Raw genomic sequence first — 18,166 nt, 5'->3', positions numbered from 1 at the left:
AGCTCCTTCAAGTTAGATGGGTTCCACTGGTGTACAGCAATGTTTAAGTCATACCACAGATTCTCAATTGGATTGAGGTCTGGACTTTGACTAGGCCTTTCCAAGACATTTAAAACTTTCCCTGTAAACCACTTGAGTGTTGCTTTAGCAGTATGCTTAGTGTCATTGGCCTGCTGGAAGGTGAACCTCCATCCCAGTCTCAAATCTCTGGAAGACTGAAACAGGTTTTCCTCAAGAATTTCCCTGTATTTAGTACCATCCATCATTCATTCATTTCAGACCAGTTTCCCAGTCTCTGCCAATGAAAAACATCCCACAGCATGATGCTGCCACCACCATGCTTCACTGTGGGGATGGTGTTCTTGGGGTGATGCGAGGTGTTGGGTTTGTGCCAGACTGTCACGACTTCCACCGAAGTCGGCTCCTCTCCTTGTTCGGGCAGCGTCGGCGATCGACGTCACCGGCTTTCTAGCCACTGCCGCTCCATTTTTCATCTTTACGTTTGTTTTGTCTTGTTCCTTACACACCTGGTTTTCATTCCCTAATCATACTGAATGTATTTAGTCCTCTGTTCCCCTACTTGTCTTTGTGTGTAATTGTTAATTGTTAGATGGTGTTTTGTCTGGCGCTATACTTTATTATTGTTTCCGTGTTATTTTGGCACATTGATTTTTCATGTATGTCATTTGTGGAACTGAATTAAAATGCGACTATTTATTTCACTCTGCCTCCCTTATACACACCTTACCCAGACATAGCATTTTCCTTGATGGCCAAAAAGCTACATTTCTGTCTCATTTTCATTTCACTTCACCAATTTGAACTGTTTTGTGTATGTCCATTACATGAAATCCAAATAAAAATAGATTTTTAACAACAAAATACGAAAAACGCCAAGGGGGATGAATGCTTTTGCAAGGCACTGTATATGTAAAAGATTGTTATCGTAATATGTTATTCTGATTATTATGTAGATATGTTTCAGTCACATTACATATACAACACAGGAGGTTGGTGGTACCTTAACAGGGGAGGATGGGCTCGTGGTAATGGATGGAGTGGAATAAGTGGAATTGTATGAAACACATTGAACACATGGTTTCCATGTGTTTGATGCCATTCCATTTGCGCCGTTCCAACCATTATTATGAGCCGTCCTCCCCTCAGCAGCCTACACTGATATACAAGTGGATTGATGGTAATTCAGTAGTTATGTAGAATGACAACTTATATAGACAGTCATATAATGAGGCCGCTTGTCCATATGTTCTATAACACACTCATCATTTTGGTATTTTACTAGGATCCCCATTAGCTGTTGCGATAGCAGCAGCTACACTTCCTGGGGTCCACACAAAACATGAAACATGACATAATACAGAACATGAATAGACAAGAACAGCACAAGGACAGAACTACATACATTTAAGACGTGACACAGAGCCTCTATGCTGTACTTCTATTGTATTTTAGGCAATAGCTCTATCTGCAGAAGCAGGGTTTCTGTCCCTGTATTCTAACTGCATAATGTATATTGAAATGTAAGCTATTAATTTCACAACTAGTATTCATAATACTATTCATAATAACAGTCATGGGGAAATCATTTTGATTGATTAATTGCATTTCTTTATCCATACAAAGTCCTGACAAGTATGTTTGAAGTTAAACCAAAAGTATTGCATTTAACGGTAATTACTTAAGCGAACAACATCTGAACATTTCTTGCATTTTGTCTCATTGTTTGATGATCTGGTAGCATTTTTCTGCCTAGCTATCTGGACCATTCCAAGAAAATTACTTATCAACTTCCCCCTCCGCTATCTTCACCCCACCTCCGCCCCTCACCTCCACTTCCCTCCTGGTCTTCGGTCCTCCACCTCCTCCCATTCCTCCACCTCCCTCCTCCTCATCCACCTCACCCCTCCTCCTCCCTTCTTATTCCTTATCAGCACTCTTGCGTAACCTCTAGACTTAAGAGCACTAACGACCCATGGGCTGTTTCCAGTCTTACACAGTCTAACCCAACACCATGGCTCTCTATGAGTCTAAGACCGAGCTCTGGGACCTGGACATCAATGTGATCCAGCCAGAGGGGAAAGGTCCAGATCCAGCCACAGATGGAAACAGCAGTACCGAGCCGTTCAGGGATGCGTTCCAACGTTATATCCAGCCCTGTCTGGCAGAGCTGCTGGGTTCATCTCTGTTTATCTTTGTGGGGTGTCTGTCTGTGATCGAGAACACAGAGGGCACCGGAAGGCTGCAGCCGGCCCTGGCACACGGCCTGGCCCTGGGCATCGTTATCGCCGTGCTGGGGGAGATCAGGTAAGGCTGGGGGCCCCTCTGGGGGTGGGAGGTGAGAGGCTGGAAGGTGATAACCTGGTCCTAGATCTGTTTGTGCTGTATAGACAACTTTTCTGGCCATGACATGGTATAGGTTTTGGGACTAGGCTGGGAAGTTGATGCTCAGGTTTTCAAATGTTAGCAGAGCAACAGAAGAGTCTGTTCCTAGGCTTTCAACATGCAGCATGTTGATGCATAACAGATTGTATAAAAGCATTGCAAAAATGAAGACTTGTAATGGATCTGTTGATCAGCATTGACTTGAAGTTTTATGACTGTGCTTTCAAAGTAGCCTACAATAGATCATTAAAATGCACAACAGGATTTTAAAATCACACTTCATCATTTTGATGAGGCAATCTACATTAGCATTTTTTCTTAATATGGTTTTATTGTTGCTACTTGCCTCTATATTTAAAAGAGTTTGTTTTGTTTTCTAAAGGATGTGCCTCATATAAAAAACTATTGTGAACTGTTTAAAATAAAATAACTTAATTAAAATGTATTAGGGTAATTCAATTGTTCCATGTCTCTCTCTGCAGTGGGGGCCACTTCAACCCAGCAGTGTCTGTGTCTGTGTTTCTGATCGGGGGTCTCAACATCATACTGCTGGTCCCCTACATACTGGCTCAGATGTGTGGAGGGATGATAGGGGCAGGACTAGCCAAGGTGGGTACTCTGTAGCCAACTAAAAGGTGGGTTGCACTTCTACTAGTACTAACTTGGTATTTAATAGGATTTTAATTATAATTGTTCTTATTTATTGACATTGAAGACATGTACATATATTTAACTTAATTATTTGGTAACAATATGTACTTTCTAGTACGAACATTCAAGAATTCAATATACAGCATTTGGTAACTACCTGGCACCAAATGGGTAGGCCTACTGTCACTAAAGACTATGTAAACATCAGGAAAATTTCAGCTAGATCTTTCACACTTTCAGAGGTTTGATCGTCCCATAATACTCAACACTTGTACAATCTGCACTTATCCTAACAGTATGATCATCCTCATCCTGTCAACACTTCAGATATGGATCATGACAATAATCTCTTTCAACACCTACCCTGCTCTTCTCTTGGCTGCTATCAGGACAGTAAAACGATAAAGCAATTGACGTCCATGAGGGTTGAGTGACCAGGCAGTCACCCACTCTACTCTATTGGCAGTCATTTACATGTACAGTACAGTGTCCTTGGAGCTGAACAAGATTAGTTGAGTCTGTGTTTCACCACCTTGTAAAGTCAAGAGCTCATTGGCCATTACCCTGCAAGCACTTTTCGTTCCTTGGAAGTTGTGGGAACATAGGTTTTTAGTTTCCCATTGGTTCTGGGAACGAAGCCATATGTTTCCTGAACGGTAAAATTGTATGTTTTTTAAACGTTCTGAGAACATACGTTTTTTTAAACTGCTTTGTTGGTTAAGGGCTTGTAAGTTAGCATTTCACTGTACGATCTACATCTGTTGTATTCGGTGCATGTGACAAATACAATTAGATTTAATTTCATTTGTTCTGGGAATGTAAATTTTTAGGTTTCAGGGAGGTACTGAGGATGCTTTACTATGGTTCCCAAAAATATTTTCAGACGCCTCACAAGTCCTCAACTGGCAGCTTCATTAAATAACCAGTCTCAACATCAACAGTGAAGAGGTGACTCCAGGATGCTGGCCTTCCAGGCAGAGTTCCTCTGTCCAGTGTCTGTGTTCTTTTGCCCATCTTAATATTTTATTTTTATTGGCCAGTCTGAGATATGTCTTTTTCTTTGCAACTCTGCCTAGAAGGCCAACATCCTGGAGTTGCCTCTTCACTGTTGACGTTGAGACTGGTGTTTTGCAGGTACTATTTAATGAAGCTGCCAATTGAAGACTTGCGAGGAATCTGTTTCTCAAACTAGATACTCTAATGTACTTGTCCTCTTGCTCCTTTGTGCACTGGAGCCTCACACTCCTCTTTCTATTCAGGTTAGAGCCAGTTTGTGCTGTTCTTTGAAGGGATAACACAGTGTTGTGCGAGATCTTCAGTTTCTTGGCAATTTCTCACCTGGAAGAGCCTTCATTTCTCAGAACAAGAATAGACTGACGAGTTTCAGACGAAAATGCTTTGTTTTTGGCCATTTTGAGCCTGTAATCGAACCCACAAATGCTGATGCTCAAGATACTCAACTAGTCTAAAGAAGGCCAGTTTTATTGCTTTTTAATCAGAACAACAGTTTTCAGCTGTGCTAACATAATTGCAAAAGGTTTTTCTAATGATCAATTAGCCTTTTAAAATTATAAACTTGAATTAGCTAACACAACGTGTCATTGGAACACAGGAGTGATGGTTGCTGATAATGGGCCTCTGCACACCTATGTACTGTAGATATTCCATAAAAAATCTGCCGTTTCCAGCTACAGTAGTCATTGACAACATGAACAATGTCTACACTGTATTTCTGATCAATTTGATGTTGTTTTAATGGACAAAAAATGTGATTTTCTTTCTTTTTTGACCCAAAACTTTTGAACGGTAGTGTATATGTTCAAATCAAAATATATTTAACATTTTATATTTTTCAAAGTAGCCACCCTTTGCCTTGATGACAGCTTTGAAAACTAGGGATTCTCTCAACCAGCTTCATGAGGTAGTCACCTGGAATGCATTTCAGGTAACTTGTGTGCCTTGTTTAAAGTTAACTTGTGGAATTCCTTTCCTTCTTAATGCGTTTGAGCCAATCAGTTCTGTTGTGACATGATAGGGTTGGTATACAGAAGATATCCCTATTTGGTAAGTACCAAGTTGATATTATGGCAAGAACAGCTCAAATAAGCAAAGAGAAATGACAATCCATCATTACTTTAAGACATGAAGGTCAGTCAATCCAAAACAGTTCAAGAACTTTAACAGTTTCTTCAAGTGCTGTCGCAAAAACCATTGAGGGCTTAGATGAAACTGGCTCCCATGAGGACCGCTACAGGAAAGGAAGACCCAGTGTTAACTCTGCTGCAGAGGATAAGTTCATTAGAGTTACCAGCCTCAGATTTCAGCCCAAATAAATGCTTCACAGAGTTCAAGTAACACATCTCCACATCAACTGTTCAGAGGAAATGGGGTGAATCAGGCCTTCATGGTCAAATTGCTGCAAAGAAACCACTACTAAAGGACACTTATAAGAAGAAGAGACTTGCTTGGACCAAGAAACACAAGCAATGGACATTAGACTGGTGGAAATCTGTCCTTTGGTCTGATGAGTCCAAATTTGAGATTTTTGGTTCCAACCGCTGTGTCCTTGTGAGACGCAGAGTAGGTGAACGGATGACCTGCATGTGTGGTACCCACTGTGAAGCATGGAGGAGGAGGTGTGATGGTGTGGGGCCACTTTTCTGGTGGTTTGCGCTTAGTGGGACTATCATTTGTTTTTCAACAGGACAATGACTCAACACACCTCCAGGCTGTGTAAGGGCTATTTGACCAAGAAGGAGAGTGATGGAGTGCTGCATCAGATGACCTGGCCTCCACAATCACACGACCTCAACCCAATTGAGATGGTTTGGGATGAGTTGGACCGCTGAGTGAAGGAAAAGCAGCCAGCAAGTGCTCAGCATATGTGGGAACTCCTTCAAGACTGTTGGAAAAGCATTCCAGGTGAAGCTGTTTGAGAGAATGCCAAGAGTGTGCATAGCTGTCATCAAGGCAAAGGGTGGCTACTTAGAAGAAGATAAAATATCAAATGTATTTTGATTTGTTTAACACTTTTTTTATTAGTACACAATACCATGTGTTATTTCATAGTTTGATTGTCTTCACTATTATTTTACAACGTAGAAAATAGTACAAATAAAGACAAACCCTTGAATGAGTAGGTGTGTCCAAAATGTTGTCTCGTACTGTATATTATTTTTTATCACACTTGAAAAGACAAACTCTGAACAGATGTAGAATATGACCAGTGGAAAGTAGCAGTCGATAAGCAAATGTTAAATAATGTTCTTCTGTATCTGGACCTATACTTTTCTCCCTACATATCCTATATTCATATCAGTAATATCTCCTTCTCCAGGTGATTTCCCCATCCATGAACTATGGCAAAGTTTCAGGGGCAGCATTCGACACAGTGCAGGCCGACACCCAGATAGTACCAGCCACGGTGGCAGAGGTGATCATGACTCTGTTCCTGACGATGGTGGTGTGTATGGGGGCCGTGAATGGACGCACGCGCAGCCTGTTGGCACCTCTCTGCATCGGGCTGACCGTGACCGCAGACATCCTGGCTGGGTGAGGACCCATGGGTTAGAAGGTGTGGTGTAAGAGCGGTGGGTGGGGTGGTCGTGGAGTGGATTGATGTAAGGTGTGTGGGTAAGGGATAGGATGGGAGGAGGGCTGGAAAGGTTTGAGAAATTAGCCTGGAGAAAGACTGTACTGTACATTCTGCAGAACAACTTTTCAGATACAAACAAATCAAATCAAATGTTATTAGTCACATCCGCCGAAAACACCAGTGAACCTTACACCTTACACCTTACAGTGAAATGCTTACTTACGAGCCCCTAACCAACAATGAAGTTTTTAAAAAATCATAAGAATAAGAGATAAAAGTAACAAGCAATTAAAGAGCAGCAGTAAAATAACAATAGCGAGACTATATACAGGGGGGTACTGATACAGAGTCAGTGTGCCGGGGAATTTGAGGTAGTATGTACATGTAGGTAGAGTTATTAAAGTGACTATGCATAGATGACAACAGAGAATAGCAGTGGTGTAAAGAGGGGGGGGGCACTGCAAATAGTCTGGGTAGCCATTTAACTAGATGTTTAGGAGTCTTATGGCTTGAGGGTAAAGCTGTTTAGAAGCCTCTTGGAACAAGAACAAGAGCGCACAAGCCGTGTGGTAGCAGAGAGAACAGTCTATGACTAGATGACTAGGGTGGCTGGAGTCTTTGACCATTTTTAGGGCCTTCCTCTGACACCGCCTGGTATAGAGGTCCTGGATGGCAGGAAGCTTGGTCCCAGTGATGCACTGGGATGTTCGCACTACCCTCTGTAGTGCCGGAGGCCGATCAGTTGCCATACCAGGCAGTGATGCAACAAGTCAGGATGCTCTCGATGGTGCAGCTGTAGAACCTTTTGAGGATCTAAGGACCCATGACAAATCTTTTCAGTCTCCTAAGGGGGAATAGGTTTTGTTGTGACCTCTTCACGACTGTCTTGGTGTGCTTGGACAATGTTAGTTTGTTGGTGAAGTGGACACCAAGGAACTTGAAGCTCTCAACCTGCTCCACTGCAGCCCCGTCGATGAGAATGGGGGCGTGCTCGGTCCTCTTTTTTCTGTTGTCCACAATCATCTCCTTTGTCTTGATGTTTGATGTAATGGCCTACCTTTGTACAGTATAGTTAACTACTACTGAGATAAATACCTGTACACTACCAATAAAACACAATGTACACCACAATACACTCCTTACTGTGTACCGTAAGACACCACATGCTCTATCATTCATTCATGCATCGCTTTTATATCACGTCCTCTACAGGGGAGCAGTGTCTGGGGCATGTATGAACCCAGCTCGTGCCTTTGGCCCGGCCGTGGTGGCCGACTACTGGAGCTATCACTGGATCTACTGGGTGGGACCCATGTCTGGAGCCCTGCTAACCGCCAGCTTCATACGGTACTGTACAGCTCTGATCTTCTGGGGCCTGGATACCTGGCTGTTTACATCATTGTCCTGTTTGGTTTTAAACAGAAACAGACTGGAGCCCAAGCTACTATTGAAACACTTTGGTTGGGAAAGCAACCTTAATCTTTGTCCTTGAAATGACCATTAATACTAAAATAATGACTCAACTGGAGCTCCATAGATTAGAATGGAATATATTTACTATTGAATGGAAGTTGCCTCCACTAGCTGCAAGTGTGGGGTTAGAAGCCTTGTCTGCCCATAAATTATTGCAAATCAGCAAGAGAATCTACCACCTCCATATCGGGATGTGTTGTCTTGTGCGATAAAGCACTGTATCGTAACATGGCTGTTAGACAGGGCTGTTTGTTCTCAACTTGATAAACATGAACTGTCCCTCTAAAATCAATGGCTAGCTATGTGATGGAAAGTTACTCCTACAATGGGTGCTTTTATACAATTCTTAAGTTTGGGAGAGTCATTAACCTAGTTTTAACAATGTGTGGATTTAACACCTTTTTATCTTGATTTCCCTTGTTAAAGTCTTGTGTTGTAGAGACATATTTTGGGGAATTATTTACATTTATGTTAAAAATAACTAAAGAAACAATGTGTGGAAGCAACAACTTGTCGAGTGATGTTACATTCAACAATTCTGTACTATTTTGATGGTGTGTTTTTTCTATTTTCAGATTACTGCTTGGGGATGAGAAAACCAGAGTTCTCTTGATATGATACAGATGTAGGTTTCCAGTTCAAGTCCATAAAAAAGTCAATTTCCAAAATCCACATAAATTCTAACAGTATTTTCGTGTTACTATTTCCATGTCTCTTAGTTTAAAATAATCTTACCAATGTAACTTTATTCTATGCTGGTATATATAGATTATCTATTGTCCATAAATGCAATCTATTTTATTCAATGCCATTTGTATAAACTAATTTTTGTGCATTAAATATTGCATTGTATATTTCTTTCTATGATTGATCCCTTTTGACATAGTAGAAGTGACTTCTGGCCCAGTCTGTGTTTTATACCGCCACCTTTTGGTTATGTGGTGAACTACAGCCTTGCATTGGTCTGACTCTCACTGTCCTGTGATACAACCTTCCATATGCGTCATGCCTTTTCACTGATTATCTGCACACAGACATCCAAAAACTAGCCACATTAGATAATATTGAATTTGACACTGTAATTGCTATCTTGACTGAAAGTCTCAGCCATAGAAATATAATTACTAGAAAGGCCATAGCCCATAGGACTCATTGACTTGAACGGGGACCTCTCTTCTAGTAATTATATTTCTATGGCAGACACTCATTTGAGACAGTGGTATGTGAATGTTTAAAAAATGTTGCAGTGAAGATTCAAGAAATGAAGTATAAATGTGTACAGCAGAGGAGTTGTCGTCATGTCCATTTATTGATTTGTATGTTGGAAATATAGAAGATACTGTTTCTTTCATATGCAATTAATACAAATGAATTATTAAATGAATTCATGAATTCCATTAGTGCCCCCTCAAGAATAAGTACATACTGTACATGATGCCTGTATGCACAGTAACAGTCTGATTTTGCCACATTCTACACATTTACAATGTCAATGTATTTATCACCTGTTATTTGCTGATGGATGTGTCTACCATTTAGGACACATAATAAGATATTACAAAGTGTAAAAAGCCAGTTTCATGTTTCACTGGGTTGTCTTTTACTCCCTTCAGAGAATAACAGGAACAGACTTTGCACAGGTGCAGAGACTTCGTCAAACTGTCTAGTTTTAATGCTTTATCTTATCTAGCTGGGACTGGCTAACATCAATGATCTATGCATGATTAATACAAGCAGGTTAACCAAGATTAAACTTGTTTGTTTGGCCTGGAAATCTAGAACATTATGTCTAGTAGTAGGCTGCTGTATTAACAAACTAACAAAACATTTAGTTGATTTAAATAGTAAAAACATATCATAGTCATATTGACATATGCTCTACCCTGAAAATGTTGTTTTCAAATCAGTGCCAACAAAATATCTGTCTGCTGGACAATTACTATACTTTAAAACTGTAAACTGGTTGTCTGTTGTACTGTGTTCACTAGAGTAAACTGACTTGGATTAATCATAACATGGATATCAGTGTCAAAGAGTCCATCGTTGGTCAATGGAGCAATTCAATTTTATGCTCTCTCTCTCGCTCTCTTTCTCTCTCTCCACTCTCTATCTTGCCCTTTCGTTCTTTGAACTTACCAAAGTTCAAGTGATTAGCAACGCAGGTAGATATTTGGACACACACCTGCGGACATTATCGCCAGTGCTGCACTGTATCTCTATATACAAAGACTCCTCTCTCTCATCTATTTTCCCTCCAAACTCCTCCATTCTCTCTCTCCTCTATTCTCACTCTATCTCTCCAAACTACTTTCCACTATGACAGAAGGGACAATGGAACTGGGTGACATTGGGACATCCCTGATGGCATCAGACTCTAAGAAAGCACCGGTCCAGCCTCCCAACAAGTTTGAGCGCCTGGTCCAGCCGTGTCTGGCTGAGCTGGTGGGGACCATGTTCTTTGTGTTCATCGGCTGTGTGTCGGTCATAGAGAACGTGGAGGCAGCAGGGAGGCTGCAGCCAGCTCTGGTCCATGGTCTGGCTGTGGCAGTCATGGTGGCTTGCATGGCAGAGATCAGGTCTGTGTGTTTATATACAGTGTGTTGATAAACTGTCTCACTGTACTGTGCTGTTTTGGATAAGTGTCTGTAAAATGTCTCCTATTACATCATTACAGTGTTGTACTTTGGTCTCCTTTTGAGATTAACGTTAGTCATTTGTTTTCAATAGAGCATTTATATTTTGCATGAACAGTATGTTGTGTGCTTTAATATGAGTGGAATGAAGGCATTTGAGTGTAATGCATATGGCCCATTATTCCATTATATTTGGAATGTTCTATATTGCTACAACATTCTATATTGCTACAATTTTGGGGTCAAAATACTGAACACACACGGAGTGGAAACCCATAAGTCCCTTATTCTTTTTGTGGTGATTATGTGTTTCTTCGTCATGTGCAGAGTTCAAAAACAGTCTTTCACAGATAAAGGTAACAGACCTAAGGTTGTAAAACTATTCTCATTCCAGTGAGTGCCATTCAACTTATAAACAGTGGCCATTATGGTGTAATGTGTTATGATCTCACAGATGCACCTGACACATACATATCCCAAGTTTATAAAGCAACTGTGACCCCATTCATATTGTTATACCTAATAATTGAGTGAACATATTAACAATGTCTAATCAATATCTAAAGCCAATCTCCTTGAACTGATACAAAAGGTACAAGTGTGAAAGTGAGTAATGTTAAACTGTGAAATATACTGTGTAAAACCCAACACTCCTGGGCTATCTGACCATTCTCCTATTTCTCTCTGACCTCCACAGCGGCTCCCATTTTAACCCACCGTTTACCATTGCTATCTACCTGTGTGGAGGCATGAAGCTGAATATGGTGGGGCCCTACCTCGTCAGTCAGCTCATAGGGGGTGTGCTAGGTGCTTCCATGTCAAAGGTGAGGGTTAAACCTGATATCAGTGGTCATTCAATGCACATCTATGACTAACAGTATCTGTGGAGGTAGAATTTTGTCTTGCACCTTGAAATGATTTGAAATGCAGAAAAAAAATATCAGTTGGATTGAATCAAATCAAATCAAAACTATAAAATGAATATTCACAACTACAGTGATTAGATATGCAGACAACTGTCATGACCCCAGTTTAGCTCGTCAGACAATGCATTGGGTTTTGTAGTAGTATAATGACATCACTGCCAGTAAATGAACCTGAATCCATTGTTCCTCAGCTGATGACCACAACAGAGAACTACTCCAAGGCCCAGGGGGCAGCGTTTGCCCTGCTGCAATCACAAGATCAGCTGTGGGGGGCTCTGTTTGGAGAGATAGCCATGACCTGCCTGGTCACCATGGTGGTGCTGCTGGGGGCGGTCAACGCCAAGAGTAGCAGCCCCATGGTTCCCTTCATGGTGGGCTGTACTGTCATCATCAACATCCTGGCTGGGTGAGATACTGAGAGGGCCAAGAGTGGAATGTATCACTTGTACTGTAACTAGGCCCAACATCTTTCCTGGCTACTTTACCTGGTCAGTTCCTGCTATAGGGTTATTAGGGCCTCGAGGTTTTCCTGGCTACTTGACCTGGTCAGTTCTTGCTATAGGGTTATTAGGGCCTCAAGGTTTTCCTGGCTACTTGACCTGGTCAGTTCCTGCTATAGGGTTATTAGGGCCTCAAGGTTTTTCCTGGCTACTTGACCTGGTCAGTTCCTGCTATAGGGTTATTAGGGCCTCAAGGTTTTTCCTGGCTACTTGACCTGGTCAGTTCTTGCTATAGGGTTATTAGGGCCTCGAGGTTTTCCTGGCTACTTGACCTGGTCAGTTCCTGCTATAGGGTTATTAGGGCCTCAAGGTTTTTCCTGGCTACTTGACCTGGTCAGTTCTTGCTATAGGGTTATTAGGGCCTCGAGGTTTTCCTGGCTACTTGACCTGGTCAGTTCTTGCTATAGGGTTATTAGGGCCTCGAGGTTTTCCTGGCTACTTGACCTGGTCAGTTCTTGCTATAGGGTTACTAGGGCCTAGAGGTTTTCCTGGGCCTGGTACAAGTAATTCTCCAAAAAGACTTTGTTCTCTTAATAATTAGCCTGGATAGATAAGGTTTGGGGAAAGTTTGTTTGAAGGTTTGTTTATGAACTATTTATAAACCACTATTATATCATTTGTTACCTATTAAATAGAGTTTGTTATAAATGATTTACATGGATATAACATTATTATACATTGTTTAAACAAATGATATACTGATTTATGAAATGTTAACTAATAATGAACCAAGAAATAATGGAAGATAAACAAACGTTCAAGTAGAGTTGTCATCAACGATTACATCCACAACTGAAGATATGGAACAGCCATTGCTAAAATGTGCATTATTGTGACATAAAGATTAGATAAACATCTTAGATAGGTAGTTCAGATAACACGCTCATTACATTGCAATTAGGACCTTCTGGGCATTTCTAAGTAACGTATTTACTGTTCCCACACGACACCATGATCATGGCAAAACATGAAATACTTATCTCAACATTTAGTTTCATAGCATCATGGGTAGAGATACAGCACATGGTTGTTTTGATGGACATGATTCTGTTGCATACCTGGAGATAATCATGTTTAATACTATCATAGTTCTGAAACTCTTTGTCGTTATTATTTCTTCAGTGGAGATGTGTCTGGAACCTGTCTGAACCCGGCCAGAGCCCTGGGTCCTGCTATAGTGGCCGACTACTGGACCTACCACTGGGTTTACTGGGTAGGACCCATCACTGGTGGACTGGTGGCTGCTGCACTGGTTAGGTGAGGATAGACTACACACAGAGATCCTACTAAATTACTTCTAATGTATAATTCTATGAGGCTACGTCCCAGACAGAATAGTCTGGTTCAGCAGCTATACTGTAAGAATGTGTTTGAGATTGTACAGGACGATGCACGGACACCATTTCACTGTATGTGTTTTCTCATGTTCCTCAATGTGTAGTCTTATTATTACTGATGTGAATGCGAGCATACTGAATGAAGATTTATAATGTCACAATAAAGCATCATCTTCAGAACCTCTTATGCTATCTGTTTTTTTCAGACTACTGCTTGGAGACCGGAAGACACGTATTCTCATGAAGTAATACCACATATCGAGTTGACAGGTCTGAGATTACCATTGTTGTTACATACAGTACCAGTCAAAAGTTTGGACACACCTACTCATTCAAGGGTTTGTCTTTATTTTTACTATTTTCTACTTTGTAGAATAATATTGAAGACATCTAAACTATGAAATAACACATATGGAATCATGTCATAGCCAAAAAAGTGTTAAACAAATCAAAATATATTTTAGATTTTAGATTCTTCAAAATAGCCACCCTTTCCACACTCTTGGTATTCTCCCAACCAGCTTCACCTGGAATGCTTTTCCCACATATGCTGAGCACTTGTTGGCTGTTTTTCCTTCACTCTGCGGTCCAACTCTTCCCAAACCATCTCAATTGGGTTGAGGTCGGAGGACTGTGGATGCCAGGTCATCTGATGCAGCACTCCATCACTCTCCTTCTTGGTCCTGTTGAAAAACAAATGATAGTCCCACTAAGCACAAACCAGATGGGATGGTGAATAACTGCAGAATGCTGTGGTAGGTATGCTGGTTAAGTGTGCCTTGAAATCTAAATAAATCATCGACAGTGTCACCAGCAAAGCACCCCCACACCATCAAACCTCCTACGTGATTTACGGTGGCAGCCACACATGCAGAGATCATTCATTCACCTACTCTGTGTCTCACAAAGACATAGCAGTTGGAACCAAAAATCTCACATTTGGACTCATCAGACCAAAGGACAGATTTCAACCGGTCTTATGTCCATTGCTCATATTTCTTGGCCCATGAAAGTTTCTTATTATTATTGGTGTCCATTAGTAGTGGTTTCTTTACAGAAATTTTACCATGAAGGCCTGATTCACACTGTCTCCTCTGAACAGTTGATGTTGAGATGTGTCTGTTACTTGAACTCTGTGAAGCATTTATTTGGGCTGCAATCTGAGGCTGGTAACTCTAATGAATTCATCCTCTGCAGCAGAGGTAACTCTGGGTCTTCCTTTCCTGTAGCGGTCCTCATGAGAGCCAGTTTCATCTTAGCGCTTGATGGTTTTTTCATCCTGCACTTGAAGAAACTTTCACAGTTTAAATTTACGGATTGACTGACCTTCATGTCTTAAAGTAATGATAGACGGTCCTTTCTCTTTGCTTATTTGAGCTGTTCTTGCCATAATATGGACTTGGTCTTTTACCAAATAGGGCTGTCTTCTGTATACCAACCCTATCATGTCACAACACAACTGATTGGCTCAAACGCATTAAGAAGGAAAGAAATTCCACAAATGAATGTTTAACAAGACACACCTGTTAATTGAAATGCATTCCAGGTGACTACCTCATGAAGCTGGTTTAGAGAATGCCAAGAGTGTGCAAAGCTGTCATCAAGGCAAACGGTGGCTACTTTGAAAAATCTCAAATATATTTTGATTTGTTTAACACGTTTTTGGTTACTACATGATTCCATATGTGTTATTTCATAGTTTTGATGTCTTCACTATTATTATACAATGTAGAAAATAGTACAAATAAAGAGAAATTCTTAAATGAGTAGGTGTGTCTAAACGTTTTACTGGTACTGTATATTATCACCATTATTGTTATATTATCACCATTGTTGTTATTATATCATCATTATTGCTATATTATCACCATTGTTGTTGAATATATTATCACCATAATTGTTATATTATCACCATTGTTGTTGTTATATTATCACCATTACTGTTATATTATCACCATTACTGTTATATTATCACCATTGTTGTTGAATATATTGTCACCATTATTGTTATATTTTCACCTTTTTTGTTTTCCCAGTATATTTTGGGGACACTATTTTCCTGTGACTATTTGAGATTAAAAGCTTTTTATAAACAAAGTGACAAGCTATTGTCAACCATGTATTTTTAACATACACTTAGTGTACAAAATATTTAAGACACTGCTATTTCCATGACATAGACTGACCAGGTGAATCCAGGTGAAAGATATGATCCCTTATTGATGTCTTCAATCAATGTAGATGAAGGGGATAAGATGGGTTAAAGAAGGATTTTAAATCCTTGAGACAATTGAGACAAAGGATTTAAGTGCCTTTGAACGGGGTATGGTAGTAGGTGCCAGGCGAACCAGTTTGTGTCAAGAACTGCAATGCTGCTGAGTTTTTCATGCTCAACAGTTTCCCGTGTATCAAGAACGGTCCACTACCCAAAGGACATCCAGACAACTTGACACAACTGTGGGAAGCATTGGAGTCAACATGGGCCAGCATCCCTGTGGAACGCTTTCAACACCTTGTAGAGTCCATGACCTGACAAATTGAGGCAGGTTTTGTACACTCAGCGTATATCAGTCAAGTTATTATCAGCACGGAACAGTTTGTGTCTAGGACTGACTATTGCAAACACCCAGGAATAGTAGAAATGTGTTCAACACTCTGTCAGATACTGATACTCAATTTCAGCATTCCCAACAAAAGAATGCCCAAATGCAGAACATTATGTAGAAAAGAATGTGGAAAAGCCTATTTCCAACCAGGTGTTTTGTGTATGGAGGGCTTCACCAATTTGTAAATCTTTGGCCCAACTCTCCATCTCATTACCTTATAAATCAGTGGGGATATAAAAAAACTAAAACAAATTAACTTTCCCCATAAGTCAATTACCAAAACACTCAGTTCAAACGCAAACAACAGACGGCAAAATAATGAAGGACCTTCTCAAAACCACAGGGTCCATCTCTGGCATGAGCGTTGTGCTCCCATGCTCCTGGTCCTATAGCCTGTAAAGGAGACCCAGTCAAAGGCTGGCCTGGAGGGTCTCATGCTGTTTCCACATTGTACCCCGGGCCTCCCCACAGCAGTGGCCCACATGGGAAAGCTGGCCAGGCGGCGGGATAAACCAATTACCCCCCAGATGGAGGGGACTCCTGCCGGCACACCATCCGAGGGGCTCCTGGCCTCCCGCTTCCAGGCGCTCCTGGAAACCCCCGGGACGTCGTTCCCTCAGATTCTGTCTGGAGAATTCCCAAAGATGGGAATTGTGTGACCTCAAAAGCCTCGGAGAGTAGACAATATTCAGCTCGGAAATGTGGTATGGTACGCCCCTCAGGAGGACAATGGTGACTTGGTGAGGGAGATCTGGATTTGAAAATATACTTTTTTGGAGTCTTTAGGAGATATGAGTTAGAGTTGAAAGGGGTTCATCATTTTTTCACACCTCAGTTTTGTATTGAATAGTATTTAAAATGTTGGTTAAAATGCTATGCCATTTAGGGGTTTTCAACGGTGCTTTTCTAAGAAAAATGTCCTGCCTGAGTTGGCGAACAGCAAACATAGTGGATTGTAGCAGTTTGATCTTATAGGTTTAACCTTAACCTCATCAAGTGGGAGGAGAAGAAAGAGGAAAGTGAGAGAAACAAAAAATAGTGAAGAGATGAAGCCTAGTGGATATTAGCATCAGGAGTTATTAGGATCAGAACCTCACCAGTTTGACAATAACCGGACGAACCGAAAGGATAAGAGAAGAGACAGAAAGAAATAGAAGAGAGATAGAAAGAGAAGATGGATAGAAAGAAAGAAAGAGGAGAGATAGAAAGAGAAGAGGGAGAAAGAGGAGATAGAAAGAGACGAGAAAGCGAACAGAGATCGAAAGAGATAGAAAGAGAAGAGAAAGAGAACAGAGATAGAAAGAGAAAGAGAAGAGAGATAGAAAGAGAACAGAGATGGAAAGAGAAGAGAAAGAGAACAGAGATGGAAAGAGAAGAGAAAGAGAACAGCGATAGAAAGAGAAAAGAGATAGAAAGAGGAGAGAGATAGAAAGAGAAGAGAAAGAGAACAGAGATAGAAAGAGGAGAGATAGAAAGAGAAGATAGAAAGAGGAGAGAGATAGAAAGAGAAAATAGAAAGAGGAGAGAGATAGAAAGAGAAAATAGAAAGAGGAGAGAAATAGAAAGAGGAGAGAGATAGAAAGAGGAGAGATAGAAAGAGGAGAGAGATAGAAAGAGAAGATAGAAAGAGGAGAGAGATTGAAAGAGGAGAGCGATAGAAAGAGAAGATAGAAAGAGGAGAGAGATAGAAAGAGAACAGAGATATTAAGAGGAGATAGAAAGAGAAGAGAAAGAGTACAGAGATAGAAAGAGAACAGAGATAGAAAGAGGAGAGAGGTAGAAAGAGGAGAGATAGAAAGAGAAGATAGAAAGAGGAGATAGAAAGAGAAGAGAAAGAGAACAGAGATAGAAAGAGAACAGAGATAGAAAGAGGAGAGAGATAGAAAGAGAAGATAGAAAGAGAAGAGAAAGAGAACAGAGATAGAAAGAGAACAGAGATAGAAAGAGGAGAGAGATAGAAAGAGAACAGAGATATTAAGAGGAGATAGAAAGAGAACAGAGATATTAAGAGGAGATAGAAAGAGAACAGAGAAAGAAAGGGT

At 40.7% G+C, this 18,166-nt stretch overlaps 2 protein-coding genes across 2 annotated transcripts; both read left to right on the top strand.

The window, feature by feature from the left end:
* The first annotated feature begins 1,984 nt into the window (after positions 1-1,984).
* On the top strand, positions 1,985-10,142 carry LOC109882833 (aquaporin-8-like). The gene is made up of 5 exons (XM_020474928.2): positions 1,985-2,325; positions 2,886-3,012; positions 6,392-6,606; positions 7,862-7,996; positions 8,698-10,142. The coding sequence occupies exons 1-5, from the start codon at positions 2,033-2,035 to the stop codon at positions 8,738-8,740; spliced, it is 813 nt and encodes a 270-aa protein (XP_020330517.2). The 5' UTR covers positions 1,985-2,032; the 3' UTR covers positions 8,741-10,142.
* A 137-nt stretch (positions 10,143-10,279) lies between these two features.
* On the top strand, positions 10,280-13,909 carry aqp8b (aquaporin 8b). The gene is made up of 5 exons (XM_031814480.1): positions 10,280-10,698; positions 11,453-11,579; positions 11,873-12,087; positions 13,304-13,438; positions 13,725-13,909. The coding sequence occupies exons 1-5, from the start codon at positions 10,439-10,441 to the stop codon at positions 13,765-13,767; spliced, it is 780 nt and encodes a 259-aa protein (XP_031670340.1). The 5' UTR covers positions 10,280-10,438; the 3' UTR covers positions 13,768-13,909.
* Positions 13,910-18,166: the final 4,257 nt, after the last annotated feature.

This window comes from Oncorhynchus kisutch, unplaced genomic scaffold, assembly GCF_002021735.2.
Source record: "Oncorhynchus kisutch isolate 150728-3 unplaced genomic scaffold, Okis_V2 Okis06b-Okis10b_hom, whole genome shotgun sequence".
Classification (NCBI taxonomy): domain Eukaryota; kingdom Metazoa; phylum Chordata; class Actinopteri; order Salmoniformes; family Salmonidae; genus Oncorhynchus; species Oncorhynchus kisutch.
The sequence above is the reverse complement of the archived record's forward strand: the minus strand, read 5'-3'. Positions and strand labels throughout refer to the sequence as shown.

Coding starts and splice junctions, on each gene's coding strand:
- LOC109882833 (XM_020474928.2), top strand. CDS start 2,033: ATGGCTCTCTATGAGTCTAAGACCGAGCTCTGGGACCTGGACATCAAT. Junction 2,326..2,885: donor GCCGTGCTGGGGGAGATCAG/GTAAGGCTGGGG, acceptor CTCTCTCTGCAG/TGGGGGCCACTTCAACCCAG. Junction 3,013..6,391: donor TAGGGGCAGGACTAGCCAAG/GTGGGTACTCTG, acceptor CTCCTTCTCCAG/GTGATTTCCCCATCCATGAA.
- aqp8b (XM_031814480.1), top strand. CDS start 10,439: ATGACAGAAGGGACAATGGAACTGGGTGACATTGGGACATCCCTGATG. Junction 10,699..11,452: donor GCTTGCATGGCAGAGATCAG/GTCTGTGTGTTT, acceptor TGACCTCCACAG/CGGCTCCCATTTTAACCCAC. Junction 13,439..13,724: donor GTGGCTGCTGCACTGGTTAG/GTGAGGATAGAC, acceptor TGTTTTTTTCAG/ACTACTGCTTGGAGACCGGA.